Source organism: Didymella exigua (assembly GCF_010094145.1).
Source record: "Didymella exigua CBS 183.55 unplaced genomic scaffold M421scaffold_7, whole genome shotgun sequence".
In the NCBI taxonomy this organism is placed as follows: domain Eukaryota; kingdom Fungi; phylum Ascomycota; class Dothideomycetes; order Pleosporales; family Didymellaceae; genus Didymella; species Didymella exigua.
Window position 1 is genome coordinate 99,680 of NW_022984781.1, and position 18,525 is coordinate 118,204.

General features: G+C 55.7%; 7 protein-coding genes across 7 annotated transcripts; 3 read left to right on the forward strand and 4 right to left on the reverse strand.

Moving 5' to 3' along the window:
- Window positions 1–449: 449 nt before the first annotated feature.
- On the forward strand, window positions 450–1,306 carry M421DRAFT_57967 (DUF862-domain-containing protein; the record flags this gene model as incomplete). Its single annotated transcript, XM_033595552.1, has 2 exons — window positions 450–791; window positions 836–1,306. The coding sequence occupies 2 exons, from the start codon at window positions 450–452 to the stop codon at window positions 1,304–1,306; spliced, it is 813 nt and encodes a 270-aa protein (XP_033450923.1).
- Window positions 1,307–1,431: 125 nt separating this feature from the next.
- M421DRAFT_57847 (translational machinery component) lies at window positions 1,432–2,049 on the reverse strand (the record flags this gene model as incomplete). Its single annotated transcript, XM_033595542.1, has 1 exon — window positions 1,432–2,049. One exon carries the CDS (start codon window positions 2,047–2,049, stop codon window positions 1,432–1,434), a length of 618 nt encoding a protein of 205 aa, XP_033450924.1.
- Window positions 2,050–2,160: 111 nt separating this feature from the next.
- M421DRAFT_418155 (TIM44 subunit of mitochondria import inner membrane translocase) lies at window positions 2,161–4,438 on the forward strand. Its single transcript, XM_033591691.1, has 2 exons — window positions 2,161–3,221; window positions 3,272–4,438. Exons 1-2 carry the CDS (start codon window positions 2,281–2,283, stop codon window positions 3,945–3,947), a joined length of 1,617 nt encoding a protein of 538 aa, XP_033450925.1. The 5' UTR covers window positions 2,161–2,280; the 3' UTR covers window positions 3,948–4,438.
- Window positions 4,439–4,831: 393 nt separating this feature from the next.
- M421DRAFT_418156 (uncharacterized protein) lies at window positions 4,832–8,194 on the reverse strand. The gene is made up of 2 exons (XM_033591692.1): window positions 6,234–8,194; window positions 4,832–6,180 (listed from the first exon to the last, which is right to left on the reverse strand). Exons 1-2 carry the CDS (start codon window positions 7,983–7,985, stop codon window positions 5,140–5,142), a joined length of 2,793 nt encoding a protein of 930 aa, XP_033450926.1. The 5' UTR covers window positions 7,986–8,194; the 3' UTR covers window positions 4,832–5,139.
- Window positions 8,195–8,467: 273 nt separating this feature from the next.
- M421DRAFT_356131 (aldehyde dehydrogenase) lies at window positions 8,468–10,316 on the reverse strand. The gene is made up of 3 exons (XM_033589620.1): window positions 10,084–10,316; window positions 9,609–10,011; window positions 8,468–9,560 (listed from the first exon to the last, which is right to left on the reverse strand). Exons 1-3 carry the CDS (start codon window positions 10,146–10,148, stop codon window positions 8,529–8,531), a joined length of 1,500 nt encoding a protein of 499 aa, XP_033450927.1. The 5' UTR covers window positions 10,149–10,316; the 3' UTR covers window positions 8,468–8,528.
- A 1,540-nt stretch (window positions 10,317–11,856) lies between these two features.
- On the reverse strand, window positions 11,857–13,359 carry M421DRAFT_2988 (uncharacterized protein; the record flags this gene model as incomplete). The annotated part of the gene is made up of 4 exons (XM_033589091.1): window positions 11,857–12,127; window positions 12,177–12,418; window positions 13,051–13,080; window positions 13,132–13,359. 4 exons carry the CDS (start codon window positions 13,357–13,359, stop codon window positions 11,857–11,859), a joined length of 771 nt encoding a protein of 256 aa, XP_033450928.1.
- Window positions 13,360–13,777: 418 nt separating this feature from the next.
- M421DRAFT_2989 (vacuolar protein sorting-associated protein 11) lies at window positions 13,778–16,898 on the forward strand (the record flags this gene model as incomplete). The annotated part of the gene is made up of 5 exons (XM_033589092.1): window positions 13,778–13,792; window positions 13,845–13,913; window positions 13,963–14,898; window positions 14,946–15,179; window positions 15,228–16,898. 5 exons carry the CDS (start codon window positions 13,778–13,780, stop codon window positions 16,896–16,898), a joined length of 2,925 nt encoding a protein of 974 aa, XP_033450929.1.
- Between the last annotated feature and the right edge of the window lie 1,627 nt (window positions 16,899–18,525).

Consider the following 18,525-nt stretch of genomic DNA (forward strand, 5'->3'; position numbering starts at 1 on the left):
GTAATGAGGGGCGGAGAGAGCTTTGCAGCCTCCTCTCCTTTGGTTCCTTGCTGTGGGTGGTGGGAAATGCAGATTTGGCGTTTAACCGAATCGATTTTAAGGGCTGTGCCGCACAGACAGTCACGCCTGCCAAGCTTGGTTTACTCTTGTGCCCAGAACGGCAAGGCCGCCAGCCGGGCGTTGAGCATGCAGGTGCGCGTTCGCTGCCGACGTGGGTGCGTCGTATGCTTGTGATGCTTCACTCTCACACGGCGCCCTCCACATTGATCACCTCCATAAGGGCTGGCCCCACCTTTCTTACCGTAACCTGTCTTCCTACCGTAGTGCTATTCCACTACCAGCCTGCGCCGGTAGACCTCCCGGCGTTCAAGATACCTTGCTCGACACGCTGACAGTAGCCGGCGCGCATATCGATAGGTACCCCAGTTACACCAGGTCTTATCTGCAACATGTCGTCCTCCATCCGCCCCAAGCCTGCGCGCAAGAGCTCAATCCAAATCCACCGCAGCACACTCTCGCTGCAGAGGACCGAGGTCGTCATCAATGTCTACGATCTGCTGCCGCCAGGCAAGGTTTCCACAGTGCTCTGGGCTATAGGCAGCTCTCTGCTGCACTCAGGGGTGGTTATCGGCGATAGGGAATATGCATATGGGGGCCATGACCGTCGGGGCTTGACCGGCGTGTATTGGACGAAGCCGGCGCAAGAGCCTCCAGGCGGGACCTTCAAGCAGTCGATTCTCCACGGCTTCTCGTTTCGCCCAACAGAGGAGCTGGATGCAATCATACACGAGGTATAGAATCGCATCACATCGATAAATAAAGCTAATGCGGCCAGGCCTCCGAGGAGTTTCAGGGCACCTCTTACAACCTTCTCACCAAGAACTGCAACCACTTCACATCCTACCTCTGCGAGAAGCTTACAGGGCGGCCGGCGCCGGGCTGGGTCAACCGTGCCGCCAGCATAGGCGTAGCTCTTCCATGCGTTGTGCCACGGGAATGGATTGCGCCACCGGATTATGATACTGCGGATGGAGAGCTCCTTGACGAGGACTTTGACGAAAGAACGTCTATGCTGCGGCACGGCGAGCCCCAAGGACGGTATCGCAGTGCTTCAGAGGAGGCGGAGCGGCAGGACGCGCGAGGTTCTGGCAGTGGTAGTCGAGGTGAGCAGGGAAGCGCAAGAGGGAATCATCGGCATCCGCCCGCAGAGCATGGCCCCCGGCTGGTCAACCTCAAGGAAACCGATAGCAGTGGCCATAAGATACCGGCAGCGGAAAGAGCGCCCCTTCCAAAGAATTTGACGTGACTCGTCCTACACTTACACTGATGCACAGTCGTTCCCAGACTCCTGATGATGCCATATTGTACATGTGACCACGCCCGATGCTGTCCTGTCTCGTGTGTCTTCTCTCTATCCAACTCGTTTAGGCTCTAACCCAACCTCCTGGGCTTCTTGCTCCTCACACCTCCAAACTTCAGTCTTGTCGAATCAGACAGCTTGATAATCAGCGGCCTGACCTGCTTTCCCTCTGCTCCCAGAATAGCCTTTGTGACCGCCTCTCTCCCGGGGCCGAATCCTCGGTAGATCAGCTCGAGCTGCTTGATCTGTGGCAGCAGGCCCTTGTCCTTGATTCTGCTCATGACAAAGGCCGCCAATTGGTAGGCTGCGTCGTAGGTTCCGCGTCCGGCCTTGCGGAACCCGATGTTGCCGCACGAGACCGAGATGAGAGAGTCGCGCTTCGGGTTCGCGAGCGTGATGTGCGTGTTGTGCTTGGTTGCGTAGACGTTGAGCTTGTGCTTCTCATCTTCCTCCCACTCCCTGAACATGGTGTTCTTGTAGTCCCCTTCAGACCCGGCAGGAATTATGTTTTGGTAGTCGGCGCTCCTGTAGCTGGCATCGACGGTGGACAAGAGCGAGTCGAGCGACTTCTCTTCTTTCTGGGGGCCAGCGAGGGCGCGCGCAGTCTGCGAAAAAGGCCGCCTACACGATGCGCAGACTGTCAACGTCAACGGGCGGAGGGCGCGCAGGCCTATTCTGGTATTGGCCATGCTGAATGTGCTGCTGCAGGGGTCGGCAAGTGCAGGTGGTGGTGAGGCCAAACTTCTTTCCTGTTCTACGCGCGACCCGACCTCGGAAGGAACGTCTGTGCACTTTCCTCTCGAAAACTTGAGGGAAGGAGCAGACCTCCTCCATCCTTCGTGCCTTCCCCAACTTGAAACTACCTGGGCAGGAACCATCTCGGCTTCTGTCATCTCGTCTCTCATATACATATCTGCAGGATGAGGCCGCACAACGCAACCACACTCGCCGCCAGGGCGCGAGGCAGCATACAACCAAGCACATACGGGCGCGCAGTCGCATATAGGCGGTTATCGACAGCGCCACGGGCGTCGCGCTCATCAGTAGCACAGTCGTCTGATGCATCGCACCTGCAATTCCTGCGCAGCAACTTCTTGCCCCAGGACGTTCTCTTCCGCGCCGCCGCCGCACATGCACGCCAGTTTTCTTCTCAGTCTGCGCTCTACCAGCAGGCGCAGAAGCAGAAGCCCGTGAAGGAGGAAGCAGCCAAGTCTGAAGCCGAGAAGGAGAAGACCGCAGAGGAACTTTACGAAGAGGAGAAGGCCAAGGCGAAGCAGGCGGGCGAAGAGGAGACTGGCGAGCAAAAAGAAGGCGAGCAGAAGGAAGGCGAAGAGGGCAAGAAGAAGGAGAAGAAGGACGACAAGCCCCCGCCACCTCCCCACGGTGACAAGACGCCATGGCAGGTCTTCACAGAGACGCTCCAACAGGAGTTCCAGGCCTCGAAAGAGTGGAACGAGGGCACAAAGGAGCTTTCTGGTCAGGTTCACGACTTCACAAACGACCCCCGTGTGCAGCGGGCGAGAGAGGCTTCCGAGGCTGCGAAGACAAAGACTGCTGCAGCCTTGAAGGCCACAGCATCAGCAGTCGGGCAGGGTGCTGCGTGGACTTGGGACACAATGCCCGTCAAGGGCGTACGCGCTGCTGCCAGGGTCACCGGTACTGGTCTCGACTACGCCACGCGACCAGTGCGCCAGACCAAGGCTTTCCAGGCCGTCAAAGAGACCATCGACGATGGCAGCTCCTCGCGGTACGGAGGTTGGGTTGAGAAGGAGGAGCGCAGGAAGCGAAGGGAGCTGCGCGAGCTGAATGAGCTCCAGCGAACTGGTGGCAAGCCCACCGGTCCCATGGAGGAGGACATTGAGTAAGCGCAACCAGCCAAGACGCGCATTTCAGTACTGACAAGACCCACAGAGCCGGCACAAACATCACCCTGCACAAGGACGCCAAGTACAAGGAAGTCTGGAGAGACTGGAAAGACAACTCCAAGCTCGCCCAGGGTTTCTTCAGTATGAAGCAGACATATGGCGAATCCGACAACGCCATCATCTTGACCGCTCGCAGCATCACCGACCGCATCGCCGGCTTCTTCTCCGAAAACGAGACTGCCATGGTCATCAAGAAGTTCCGCGAAATCGACCCCAACTTCCAGATGGAGCCCTTCCTGACCGAAATGCGCGAGTACATCCTGCCCGAAGTCCTAGATGCCTACGTCAAGGGCGACGTCGAAGTCCTCAAACAGTGGCTCTCTGCAGCGCAATACTCCGTCTACGCAGCACTGATGCAGCAATACAAGACCGCGGGCCTGAAATCCGACGGCAAGATCGTTGACATCCGCGGCGTTGACGTTCTGAACGCGAAGCTCCTCGAGCCCGGCGAGATCCCTGTTTTCATCCTCACCGCGCGCACGCAGGAGGTCCACGTCTACCGCAACGCGAAGACTGGCGAGCTTGCGTCTGGCATGGACGACAAGGTCCAGCAAGTCACATACGCAATCGGCGTCACCAGAATACCGGAGGACGTCAACAACCCCGAGACGAGAGGCTGGCGCCTCATTGAACTGCAGAAGAGCGCCCGCGACTACTACTGATCGACTCGCGCACCGTTTGCTTTCTCCGCACGTCGTGCTGTACTACCATTTGTTTTGCATTTTTCGCTGCGCATGGGTGCCTCCATGCGGTTCCGAGGCTGGGGCATTTCTGGCGTCTAAAAGGTTGAGCCTGATGTTTTCCACCGCTCGGTCTTATTGCGACGCCTTCTTCTCAGGGTCGTGGGAGTGGATCACGATACACTTCACTTCCCCACTCTGTACGTATACTTGTATAATATTTGATGAGACGAGAGACGGTTGGGTGTATGGAGGCCATGATATGGTGTGTATAAGACTAGATTGATCGGTGCGATCTGAATGAGAGGATGTCCACAACTCACGTTTGCAATGAATCTGTTGATGGTGACAAGTCAGTCATGTTCTGCGATCGTGCGGCAAGCGCTCCTTTCTTCTATACAAGCTGGTGTTGGCACCTTCCAGCGTCCTCAAGCAATACCGGCCGGGTAAGCATCCTACACCCTTCGACCTCCATCCTCTCGCCCTGGATCCCTGGTATCTAATCAAGGAGAACCAGGCTAACAACGCTCAGTCCAGGGCGACTCGTTGCTAACCAGCTTGTTCAGATCTCATAAAAGAGTAATCAAACGAGCCATGAATAACTCGAACAACATCACCGGGTCTCTTGATCAGAGTCCTTAGACAGAGCCTCACGACTGGCGACAAGATGACATGCAAATTGTCCAGAGCCGCGGCGACAAGTCATAATTTTGCCGCAGACTCAGCACCTACTATCTTGCGGGGGACGATGGGGTCTAGCAAGCTCACCCACGAGTCGACGAACCCCGTGCTCCTCGCAAAACATGATGTTAGCAACGCCACATCGACATGTACACGAAGACGCGGAATCAAAACCCGAACCCAAACAGCTGCCAGCGTCTTAAGAGGAACGCTTGGTACGGAGAGAATGCTGCAGAGGCAGAGGCAAAGCACACAGGAGTAACGTCAGTGAGCAGACGCACGCCGTGACTGTCTGCTCGCCCGAGAACACCGAGTCCGTCGAGGGAGATAAAGCTCTGAGCAAGGACAGTGGCGTCAGTGCAGCACACGCTTGCGTGGGGAGATCGCGCGCAACGACGGAACACCTCAAAGTCCCTTCAACAATATGATCTTTATTCTTCTCAAAAAAGGGGGTATAACAACACCACTCCACTTCTCCCATCCCGGCATCAATTCACCCACCCCCAACAGTCATCTTCTTCTTAACCGCGCGCATCCGCTCAATCGTGCCTTCCCTTCCAGCCTCTCTGCCGACCTCGAGCACGATCATCCTGACAAAATCGCGACTGAGCCAGTAGCTGCTATGCGCGCCCAGCATAGTGAGGTACTGGATCTCCAGCGCGCCACCACCGTACTTCATGAAATAGTCGATCTGGCCGTTGTCGTTGAGCAGATACGCTCTCTTCTCGGCAACCTCTTCGCGCGTGAAGTTGTGCGTCTCGAGCTCGACGTTGCTCGGGAGGCGGACGGTGGATGGCTTCTGCAGTTGTGCGGAGGAATCGGCGCGCCGGAAGGGGTTGACGAAGGAGAAGTAGGACGATGAGGACGAGGGAATGGTGGCGGGTTTGAGCATCTCGGCGTACGAGGCGTCGACGGTGGCGTTGATGCGCATTGCGACGGGGTCGTAGGGGTTGATGATGTTGTAGATGTTGTCTACTGCGATGCAACCGTAGGTGCCTTGTTCGCCGGCGACGTCCGGCATGGTGTATGAGTCTGCTCCGGGCTTCACTGTATCACGGCGAGGGAGCAGGGTTGCGTCCTTCATCAGTAAGAATAAGGCGGCAGGGCTCCCGCAGACGAAGAGGTCGGTCGTGTTGAAGATGAAGTGGTCTCGTGGAAGGGCGTTGTCGGGCGTTGTCGGGTTGGTCAAGCCGGGGTCGACACGGGTGGGTTGGTTGCTGAGGATATCGATGGCCATCACGGAGCCCAGGGAATGTGCAACAAGATGAACCCTGCCGTATTCCGCAAAGCCGGGATTGTTGGCACACCATAGTCTGTAAACGCGATTCGCTTCCTGTATGCAAGCGGCGATCATCGTGGGGTTGTGCTGCGGCGAAAGGTAGTACGGGACGTCGAGCATGACGTCGCTAATAATATTACGAATGGATGGGAGTGTGACTGGTGTGATATCCTTTAGTGTGTACTTGTTGGCAGTAGGATGCTCGACCTCCGTGTCAGCGCCAGTCTCGAGCGAAACACGTTGTCGCCAGTTGATCTAATCGAAGTAAGCATACAGCCCGTGAACAGACCGATCTCTGGGAAACCTACCGGCAGCAACATGACACCCCCCATGTCTCTCCGTAAGTGGCGCTTGACATCCGGCGTCCCCAGCTCAACATTCACCTCCCTTCTAAATGAGTTCATCGCGTGTGTGAAGTGGAACGTCTCCATACGCTCAGATAGCTTCTGCCCGATACCGTGGATGACCAGTACAAGATCTGTCACTCGCGGACGTTCAGACATGGCAAGCTCGGGATCCGACTTCAGCCTCTGATACGCTGGTGCGCCAGCCTGAGCAGTAGATGCGCCTTGGTATGCTTTCTGAGAAGTCGAATCTAACTTGCTTGGATGGAGCTTGTCCCAGATTGTCTGGTCGAACCCGCGCACGACGCATACACCGATGGTCCTACCCTTCCGGATATAATTTGCGAGCGGACGTCTTCCGTAATAGTCGGACGGCTGTAGGGCTGGTTTCAAAATGTATGCATCCTTGTCGCTAGCATAAATAACACCGGCTTTGAGGTACAGCTGCTTGTATCCAGCGGCGCCGTACTCGAGATCCCCTGCTGCCTTGTTGTCCGGCCCATTCGGTCCATTCGAGATATCTATTCGATCGCATGCGTTCTCGACTATGTCCAGGCGCTCTTGCTCCGGGCTACTCTGTTCGCCCGGCAAAGTACTCTGCACCAGACCCGTCGTCTGCATCTGCTGTGAAGTTGAAGGTCTGCTGTCTGGTGCTGAAGGCTTGTCAGGCCATAGCTTGTGCAGGACTTTCATCTCTCCCAGCGCCCCTACTTCAACTGCACTGCTCAGCTCATCTTTCCAGGTTTGGGTCCAAGGCTGTAATTCGATGTATCCTGCCTCGAGCATATTCGCGACCTCAACCTCCACGGGCATCATCGAGTCTTTGTAGAACCAAGTTCCTCGAATGATCCGAGATATGTCACTGAGAGGCGACCAGTAGATTGGCTCCATCCGTATTGACTCAGCGTCCATGGCTACATGGTGCAGCCTCGACACGCCGACAGGTACCTGGACAGAAGGCCCCGCGCGAGGTTTCGACGGACTCCTCGCAGGACCTTTGTCTTTGCCGCTTGACGGCGCCGGCTCCATCTCGTCATCCCACCTGTAGCTGTCCACCTCGTGTATTGTCGGCCGACTGCCACCCTCCATTGACGCAGGCTTCCATGCCTTGGCAACGTTGGTCCGTGACGGAGCTCGAATGAAGGGCGTGCCTGTAGTCGTAGAGCCGGATGTGGGCGAAGCCGAGCTCGGATCGAGTGCTTTCATCGATTGCCCCAAAGTTGCGCCCTGACTGCTACCGCTGGAGCTGGCTCGTGCACCCGAGAACAGCTCGGCAGACCTCGAGTACTGCCCGCTACTGTTCGACCTCCCGAGCGGTATATCCCTGCCCGTGGGGCTTTTCCCTTCCCTTGGTGCACTGCCGGCTCTCCTACGCTTCAGACGAGCGACCGCCGGATTCGCCGGCGTGCCCAGCTCGAGGCCATCCTTCTTCTCGCCAAGCTCCTCGTTGTGCTGCAGTATCTTCTTCCTCAGCCCCAGCCATGCCGTGTTCACGGCATTATTGTCGTACAGCGAGAACGGACGGGGGAGCTGCTTCTTTGCAGCCGCTGCTGCGCCCGTCACTGGCGGAGGTATAGGCGAGAGCGGATCGTCGATAGCGAGTGGCGACGTGTAGAAATAGCGAACGGATATCTCAGTCGGCGCCTCGGTGGGGTGGAGGACCGCACGGATGTACTGGTTGGCGTGCGAGGACACGGCTGGCTCTCGGCCACTCATGATGGCGGAGGTCCAGACTGGGATGGCTATCGTAGGAACTCGCTGTTCTGTGAGATGCTCATATTATCTCGCCACCGATATACATTATACGTATCCTCATGTTGGGTGCAGAGGACAGTCTGAGGCAGGTGAAGACTGCAGCCTGCGGCAGACGTGCTTTCGTCGCGCGTTTTGGGAAGTCACTTGAAGCTCTGACGCAATCACGTCGCTAAAAGTGACGCCTGAGCATGTGCATCGAGGCCATCCCTGTCGATTCCTTCGGGCATATATCGATAGGCTTTCGATGGGCTTTTGAGCCTCTGCGACAGCCTTCTGGGCTTTGCACAATAATCGCGCAGCCGCATCCATTCCGCCCTCATCCCGCTCCATCAGCCCGGTCAAGTATTGGTCGACATGAGCGAAAAGCATCTGATCCAACATGACGTCTTGCAACGGCAACACCACCCGACATTAAGCAAAATATGGCACCGTTCAATTATGTTTTACTTTGTTGATCCTCGAGGCTAGAAACTATATACAAGTCCGTAAGATCATATCATATGCTTAACCGAAAAGGACATCACCCAGGCGGATCGACACAGTCTTGGTCTGGAGGTAGTTGTCCAGAGCAGCCTCACCCAACTCACGGCCCATACCAGACTCCTTGTAGCCACCGAAGGGAAGCTGCCAGTGGAGAGTGTTGTAGGTGTTGACCCAGACGGTTCCAGCGCGGAGCGCGTTGGCAACCTCGATGGCGGTGTTGAGGTTGGTGGTGTGAACAGCGGCGGCCAAGCCGTAGGTTGAGTTGTTGCTAGCCTTGATGACATCGGCCTTGGTCTTGAACTTGGAGATTGTGCAGACAGGGCCAAAGATCTCCTCTTGCTGGATCTTCATGTCCTCGGTGACGTTGGAGAAGATGGTAGGTTCGATGAAGTAACCCTTGTCACCCTTGCGCTTACCACCGGTCTCGACGGTGGCACCAGCCTTCTTACCCTCCTCAATGTAGGACATGATGCGGTCGAACTGGAGCTGAGAAACCTGGGGACCCTGGAAGGTGTCCTCCTTGAAGGGATCACCAACAGTGTTCTGAGCAGCACGCTCCCTGAATCGCTCGATGAACTTGTCGTAGATCTCCTCTTGGACGTAGACACGCGAACCGGCGCAGCAGCACTGGCCGTGGTTGTAGTAGATACCGAAGTTGACCCAGTTGATGGCCTCTTCGATGTCGGCATCGGCGAAGACAATGTTGGGGGACTTGCCACCGAGCTCAAGGGTGACCTTCTTCAAGTTGGAACCGGCGGCGGACTTCATAATCTGGCGACCGACAACGGTAGAACCGGTGAAGGCAATCTTGTCAATGCCCATGTGGGAAGACATGGCAGCACCGGCGGTCTTTCCGAAACCAGTGATAACGTTGATGACACCTGGTGGGAAACCAGCCTTTTGGATGAGTGTACAGGCAACGTAGGCGGAGAGAGGAGTCTGCTCAGCAGTCTTCAAGACGACCGTGTTACCGGTAGCAATGGCGGGACCAATCTTCCATGCCCACATAAGGATGGGGAAGTTCCAAGGAATGATCTGACCGCAAACACCAATCTGTGGGGGTTAGTAAATCTTCGAGTACGCGATTTCAGCGGGACTTACAGGCTCCTTGCGGATGTAGTTGAATGTGTCGGGTGATGTGTCGACGACCTTGCCCTCAATCTTGTCGGCCCAGCCTCCGTAGTACCTCAAGCAACCAGCGGCAGCTTGAACATCGACGTTCTTGGCCATGGAGAAGGCCTTGCCGTTGTCGAGAGCCTCGACGGCGGCGAGAAGATCAGCGTTCTCCAAAAATAGGTCGGCAAGCTTAACGAGAAGCTTTCCGCGGTTCTCGGGTGTCTCCTTCCTCCATGGGCCGTTGAATGCCTTGCGGGCAGCCTCGACAGCAATGTCGACATCCTTCTCGGTCGCCTCCTGAACAGATGTGATGACCTCTTCTGTGGAAGGGTTGATAACCTCGAAGGTGTTGCCATCAACGGCCTTGACGAACTCGTTGTTGATGAAACTGTTTTGGGTGTTAGAAGCTGGAGGGACTGACAGTGCTCCCGAAGATCGGAAGCTGGTAGTGCCAACTTACAGACCAGTGGGCTGGTCGTACTCGCCCGTCTGGGGAGTCTTGAGCTTCACTGAAAGGTCAGACATGATTGTAATTGCTGATTGGGTATCAGGAATAACAAAATGTGAGTGAGGAACAGAGTGGGTGGATGAGGGGTAGTCGAGTCTTAAGTACTTGCCGCTACGACAGCACGAAAGGAAGTCTCCACAGGCGAGCACCAAAATGGAGGATCGCCCAGACAGCCTCGGCCATCAGGAGCCCGTCTTGAGCAAGCTGGCGGCCTATCGCAGCATTGATCGTGCGTGTCGAGTGGCGCTTGTTGCTGCGACATCGAGCTCCTGCCCCGCTCCTTTGGCCACTGGCGTGCTACCCCTCCCCCGCAATTGTGCGTCGCGACGTCTTGTTGCCGCATGTAACCACGCCTAACGTGGAGCTTGACTCTCCAATCTGGAATAGACAGGGAGTCTAGCACACAAGCCTGACCATGGATTCGTTGCTGATCGTTCCTGCGCCTGCTGAACCATCACCAACAAGATGCTCAAACTTGACATGAAGCTTTGCCCGCGCGCGCTCTCCAGGCTCGGAATTGGACTCATTCCGAGCACAGTTCTATCCACCTCAGAACCACCATGCTAGCACGGATCTGGTAACCCCGTAGCCCTACCCAGCGCGCTCGGCTTCCTTTCGAGCGAGCACCGGGGGGAGATGTCCAGAGTATGGACGTCGAGAAGACCGTTCACCTCATTGCTAGAGTAATCACAAAACGTGCTAAACGCTCGAGCGTTTGCGATCAACATGCAGAAGACAGGAGGTCTGAGGTTGAGCCTATTCGACCCGTAGCGGCTGCATCGGATGAACGCTCCATTACCCCGGCAAACTGTTGCGACAGGTCCTCAAGCCGGGAGCTGGACCGTACCGCAAGTCAGCAGCTGCTGGGTTCGCGGGGAGCAAGCTGATGAGGTGGAAGCTAACGATGCTGGCGTGAGTTCTCCGCACAAAAGGCTACATGGACACGAATGGGATTGTTGCATTCTAGTAGCCGGAACCTGTCTGTACGCGCCTTCCGGACCCCGGAAGTGTCGTGGCAGTTCATTATTGTTGCAATTGCTTGGTCTGGAGCGAAATGGGAGCACAGTTTGTCGCTCGAGAGGCGGAACGACATACAAACATCTTTGTAAGCTTGTGTAGGAGGAGTGCGGGATGGTTCCGCGGATAGTTCTGCGTACATGGAACGCGCCGTCCACAGCTGTGCAAGATATCAAGAAGCCGACTGAAGCATTCTGGTCGCCATCTTGTTTCAGCCTGCCGTCAGCTTACTATTCACGGGATTCCACTTGGGTCGCACGTTGACAGGAACTTGCTCCGCTTGAGCGTTCCAACTTCCGCTACGCTTCGTTCCGGCCAACGCTGATTGCGATCGTATCTCCGAGCCACGGCGATAGCGCAACGAGGTATGGGCTCGTTTGGGCGCACAGCGGCAATGTTCACACAGATCGATGACGTTGAGCATAACATCCCGTCACTGACTGCCATTTCTGTGTTGGCTACCTAGAGTCGTAGCAATCCGAATAGTAATCGCTCCCGTATATTGTACAAAACCGAACCGGATACCATGTCGACCAGAGTTCGTCGCAATTTAGAGGTCGTATCGTTTGCATCTAATAAATAATAGAATCCTAAAGAAAAGAACGGCAAGGGAGACCGGTCGTTTCAAGGTGCATCGATTGCCGCTCCTCGTCGGATTGAACATGAAGAGAGAAACAAGTCGTCAAAATCACTGGAGGGCTGAGTCGCTTATAGCATCTCATCGTCCATGGCGGTATCGCCTCCTACGGCAGCTGGGGCGGCCCCGACGCTGTTGGTAGCCATGGCATCGTTGCTGCCGTCAGCGGTGGGGAAGTAGTCGGCCATCTCGGCATCGAGCTCCTCGACCGTCTTCTTCTTCTGGCGCTCACGACCAACACGGGCCTTTCCACGTCCTCGAGTGCCCTCACCGCGTCCCTTTCCAGCAGAAGGGGCGGCTTTGTCAGTAGTGGCTGGCTTGGGCTTGTCCTTCTTTGGTTGTCTGTATTTGTGAGCGACTGCCAAGCTGTAGAGGACAAGGGAGAGCTTACGTGACACGGTCAGCCAGGGAGGACTGCTTTGTCTGGGCGGGTACGTTCGCAGCGCTGACAAGGAGGTCGACGCGGATAGGGCGGTTGTCGATCTTGACGCCATTCAGGGCTGTGGTAGCCTTGGAAGCCTGCTCAGGGCGGTTGAAGATGACAGTTGCGCTTCCGAGGCTCTTGCCGTTCGGCCCGTACTGCATGAGAATCCTCTTGGGCCGGCCAACGCCAATTGCAGAGGCAAAGTAGTCCTAGAAGGCGTATTAGTCGTCGTAGTAGGGTAGGTATTTCGTAGCAATAATGCGTAACGCGCGTGTCCCGTGTCGGCGGTCGTGATCGTCCTCGAATCCATGTTCGGTAATCGTACGGCAGCGCTCGAAAAGCTGGGCTCGATGTCCAGGGCGCAGCGAGAAGACCTTTCGGTTCAGACGATGCCCTGGGAATGCCGAAGCAGACACTGGGCTGTGAGGAGTGCGCTATTGATACGCTACGAGCCATCTTTGAGAGTGTATTGCCATGCCCTCTGATGTTGATCATCTCCCACTGTTCATAGATTGGCTCGACTCCTCGGTGCTTGGAAGCTCACTGAGCTGCAACAAGCCGTGCTAGCGCTGGGCTGTTTGCGCACGTTGATGTCTGTCTCTCAAGCTGCCTGCCTGGCGAGTCCCAGCTTTCGTTGCCGAGGCGCCTCAGGGTGTTCGCATGCTGCTAGTCTTATGCCAGATGTGTCTGCCAAACACAGATTTTGACGTGACTTCTTTGCGAGACATGACTCAACGACCGTGCTGAGGGCTCAAGGGCAGGTCCGATATCGTCGTTGAGACGCGTTCGTGCGCAAAATGCGACAAGAGTAGGTTCAAAGACCCGCAGCGGTCTTACATACCTGAAGTTGACCTTGCTCAACGTCCAACGGCTGCAAGCGGTTAGCGGCGTTTCGGCGCGTCGTCTCGGTGTGCAAACGTACCAAGTTGGAGATCATGATCTTGCTCTCACCGCCGGTGGGGGCGGGGCCTGTAGGAGCTGCCTTGGGCTGCTTGGGCTGCCTGGTGGACTTCTTGACACCGCCAACGGGGGCAGCCGTGGCAGCTGGGCGACCAGCATCTGGGCGACGGCCACCGCGGCCTTTGCGGGTCGATTGCTTCCTCGAGCTGATGATAGACTCGAGGGACTGGTCGAGGCGCGAATCAGACATGGTGATGGTGATTGGGGATGGCGGCTTGGCTGTGGAGGATGCGCTGGACACGGAGGCAGCGGACGCGACGAGGCTTATGTCGCGGTGTGTTTGGGCAGGGCGCGTGGCAACTGGATGGAGGACAGTTGTCGCGTGTGCGCGTGGAGGCTTGGGCGCAGCGAGGGGGAGTGTGCAAAGTAAAGGCTGCAGAAGATGGCTGTGGTGGAGCGGGGTGGAGCTGGGTGGAGCGATGGGGGAAGACGGTGGAAGGGGGAGCGAAAGGCAAAACAAAAGGGAGAGAGACGCCGCCGGGCGCTCGGGCCCATCACCGGCTGCACAGCAAGCTGCTGCGCCACGCAGGGATCCCTGTCGCGCCTTAGTGACGACGCCAGCACCCACGACGCCAGCAGCAGCAGCACAACAATGGGCCGGTAGCAGAATGGCCGTGACTCCGGTGAGAGCACCGATTCCCGGCGCATGCTGTGGCGAAGCTGACCCCGTGCCAGTGGCAGTTCAAGTTCTTCGACGTCTCGCAAGTGAAGCTCGCCGACGACGAGAGCGCGTTCCTCGCCGAGGTAGGCCTCCACTGTCCACCGCGAACAGCGCCCTTCTCACACATGGCAGCCTGGAAACACCACTTGCGTCGTCGCCGGCTCCGAGAGCATCTTCGTTGGGAGCGCCGATGGCGTCGTCCGCATCCTGTCGCAGGCCTTCAAGGTCGTGCGCGCGTTCCAGGCGCACGATGCCGGCGCAATCACCTACATGAAGCAGATCGAGCGCACTGCGCTGCTGGTCACGATAGCAGAGGATCTGTCCAGCGAGCCCGTGCTGAAGGTCTGGGCGCTGGACAAGCTGGAGAAGAAGACGGGCATTCCACGATGCCAGAGCACGCTTCGGATCCAGAACGGCCGCAAGCAGTTCCCAGTCTCCGCCTTCGCGGCCCTGGACGACCTCTCGCAGCTCGCAGTGGGCTTCGGAAACGGCGCGGTCACGGTGGTTCGGGGCGATCTCATCCACGACAGAGGAGCGAGGCAACGGACCGTCTTCGAATCCGAGGAGCCCATCACTGGCATCGAGTTCCGGGAAGGGAACATCACCACCCTGTATATCGCCACGACCGCACGGATCATGACGCTCGTGATATCGGGACGGGGTCAAGGTCAGCCTGCAAAGTCGCTGGACGAGTACGGTTGCGCCAAAGACTGCATAGCCGTTGATAAGAGCACGCGAGATGTCCTTGTCGGGAGAAATGACGCAATCTACTACTACGGTCAGCATGGTCGTGGCCCACCGTATACGTACGAAGGAGAGAAGAAGATGGTCTCGACATACAAGGACTACGTAGTCATTGTAGCGCCGCCGAAGTCGAACGCAATGCCTAGGTCAAACCCGTTGCGAGCTTTTGGCGTTGGCGCGACCGACGATGCCTTCAACACATCGACCTTTACATTGCTGAATACGGAGCTACGATATGTAGCGCATCAGGAACAGCTGACATCACAGGTGCAGAGTGTCGTGTCTGAGTGGGGCGATCTGTTTGTTTTCACCATAGATGGAAAGGTGAGTACGCTCAGATCTTGCTCGTCTCCATGGTTGACGCAGGCCAGATCTTCAGGTACCACGAAAAGCCGTTCGCACAGAAGCTCGACATCCTGTACCAGCGTAACCTCTACGTCTTGGCCATCAACCTGGCTCAGAAAGCTGGCCTCGACGCATCACAACAGAATATCATACTCAGGAAGTTTGGCGATTACCTGTATTCGAAACAGGACTACGACACGGCCATGCAGCAGTATCTGAAAGCAATCGACAACACAGAGCCTTCCCAGGTCATTCGAAAGGTGCGCTTCGTATGCTCAAGCCCCTACTCGCGCTGACACTTGAGGCAGTTTCTGGATACCCAAAGGATACACAACTTGATTGAATACCTGGAAGAACTCCACGATCACCACAAAGCTACCTCGGACCATACGACATTGCTGTTGAATTGCTACGCGAAGCTCAAGGACGTCGACAAGCTGGAGGAGTTCATAAAGTCGCCGGATGACCTGAAGTTCGACCTCGATACTGCAATTTCCATGTGTCGACAAGGAGGCTACTTCGACCAGGCTGCCTTCCTCGCGCGTAAACACGGCGAGCATGAGCTCGTTGTCGATGTTCTCATTGAAGACTCAAAGAGACACGCGGAGGCATTGGCTTACATCTGGCGCTTGGAGCCCGAAGTCGCTTACTTCAACCTCATGAAGTATGCCACGGTCTTGCTTCAGCACATACCGAAGGACACAACTCAGCTATTCATCGAGTACTACACAGCCGCATTTCGACCCAAGAAGGATGCCATCATAATACCCGACGCCCCCGTATCTGGAGGTGGGCTGGGCATGGGATTTGGTGTAGCCTCAAGCGCAGTGCAAAACCTAGCTGCGCTATTGCCGTTGCCTTACATGAATACTAGTGCGCTTGCATCACCACCTACCGGCGAGCAGAAGAGCACAATGAGCCAGGCCCAAATCATTGAGCAGGTTTCTGATGAACCAGCCCCCCAGTACAAGGTGCCCAAACCAAGAACAGCATTCTCCGCCTTTGTAGATCATCCGCAGGAGTTCATCGTGTTCCTCGAGGCGTGCATCGAGTCGGACAATTTGCGAGAGGATGACAAGGTCGATCTGTACACGACATTATTCGAGATGTACTTGCACACCGCCTCTTCCAAGAAGGATGGTGAGCGCCAGACATGGGAGAACAAGGCTAAGAAGCTTGTGGAGGGCAAGGACATACCCATCGACACATCGAATGTTCTGCTGCTCTCGCATCTTTCCAACTTCCGCGACGGCGCAATACTCGTCCGCGAACAGCAAGGCCTTCACTTCGACATATTCCGCAGTTACACCGCGGCAGGCGACACACAGGGCGCGATCCGTGCTCTGCGCAAGTATGGCCCAGAGGAGCCGGCCTTATACCCTGCCGCACTTGCCTACTTCACGTCTTCGCCTGAGATTCTCGCCGAAGCCGGCGATGAGCTCGACTCGGTCTTGAAGAAGATTGACGAAGAAGGGCTCATGGCGCCGCTTCAAGTTATACAAACGCTGTCGACGAACGGCGTTGCTACCATGGGTATGATCAAATCTTACCTGAGCACGACTATTGAACGCGAACGTGTTGAGATTGCAACAAATCGACGCACCATCGAGACCTTCCGTGCCGACACTGAAGCGAAGAAAACCGAGCTTCAAATCCTCAACACGAAGCCTGTTGTGTTCCAATCGACTCGCTGCAAGGTGTGCAACAAGACATTGGAACTGCCGGCTGTGCATTTCCTGTGCAAGCATAGCTTCCACCAAAGCTGTCTGAGCACGGACGAGGATGTGAGAGATGCAGAGGTGGAGTGCCCATTATGCAGTGGCCAGAACGCAACAGTCAAGGCGATCAGGCGCGCGCAGATCGAGAGTGCGGATAGACATGATTTGTTCTCAGATGCATTGCGTAGGAGCAGGGATGGGTTCGCTGTCATTAGTGAATGGTTCGGTAGGGGTGTGATGGGCGTGGAAGGGAAGGATTAGGTCACTGGTTGACGATGCATGATCTGCATCATCAATACCAAGTGTAGCCAAACTGTCAGTAATTATGGTACGCAGAGGTGCTCGTTCCTTCCTCAAACTTGGGAGGCGCTAGCGTCGACCCGCTACCTAACTTGTCCATCCCCGAACCAGGTTCCCATCTTTCTTCCTCCAAACCTCCCACGCAAGATGCTTAGACACAGCTGTAAAATGGGTAAAATTCCGGATATCATCGCCGATGACTTGAAGCACTGCATACTGGAGGACTATGTAAGATTTCTTTCAGTTCTCGTTTTATCACAGAACTAACGTTATGCTTACAAGATATAGGTTTGTCTGCCTGCCGATTTTCGTAACCCGTCTTTAGTCTCCAAGTCGTTGAACCTTGCAGTCATAGAACGGCTCTACAAGCACATCGTCTTGATCGGCGAGGCCCATTGCATCGTCTTTGATCTTTGCCTCAGCCGTGGTGCATCGAAGCATTTGCAACACGTGCGAGAGTTGAGCTTCCTTGAGAAATGGGTTGGGAGCACAGGATCAACATCAGTCCGGACCCTACTTTACGGACCGGAATCGATTGACTATAAGGGTCACAATTGCCTACAGGGCAGAGATGCTGTCGAGTTCCGTCTGCTATGGCTACTGTGCGCGCTGCCGTGCAACCAGCTGCATACAATCCGGCAAGTTCTCAGTGACCTATCCTGACAAAGGGCTAAACACCGGGCCGGCCGGTGCCAACTGATGTTGATGGCTATTTGCTGAGTTTATGTGCGGCTTGTTGCTTGCGGAACCCCTGAGGAGAGAATGCCTCGAGCACGTTCGTGCACACCAAAAGAACCTGACTTGTCTACATGTCAATACACCTATTGCTTCATGGGCGGTACCATCCAACTTCCATGAAATTGCCATTGGCTTCCACAACGTGTACGACAAAACACAGTGCCTTGACGATATCTTGGACCGATTTTCATCTCCCCAAGCCCTCACACTCGCATTCTGGGGAGGGTGGACATCCGAGGTTCATCGGAACTGGTTGAACTGGACCGATCAGACGGCACACAAAGTAGCGCCTCAACAGCTGACTGAGCTTGGAAGCATGCCCGATACCTTTTGGCAAGCAATGTCTGGCAAGCTCGACTTATTGCACTTGACAAGCTTGACACTGAACAAGTGTGATTCCGATGCCCTTGGGGCACTGCGCCAATCGGTTTACAACTTGGTGAAACTCAAAACTTGGTGTGCGACCAGTCTTGGAGATGTCCAACTCTATGTGTTGCAAGAACTTTTTGAAAGTAAAAAAGAGCTTGAGTATGTGCATCTGGATATTCATGACACTCAGCTCAAATTCGCCCCGAGGACCAATCTCCACAACAACCTCTCACGCGGCCACCACGGAATCCCATATTGACTCAAAGACCGAGCATACCTTTGGCCAGTGCGGCACCGGATTAGGTCGTTGTCTCTCAACGACAGAGGGTTCTTGGAAGATTGTGCTGATGAAGTCGCAATAGCAGGGTATGACACTCGCGTGAATACCTTCATATTACGAGAAATCATCAATATTTGTATCCACTTTCCAAGATTACAACAGTTTGGCATGGAATATTTTCAAGCCTCGCACTCATGCCGA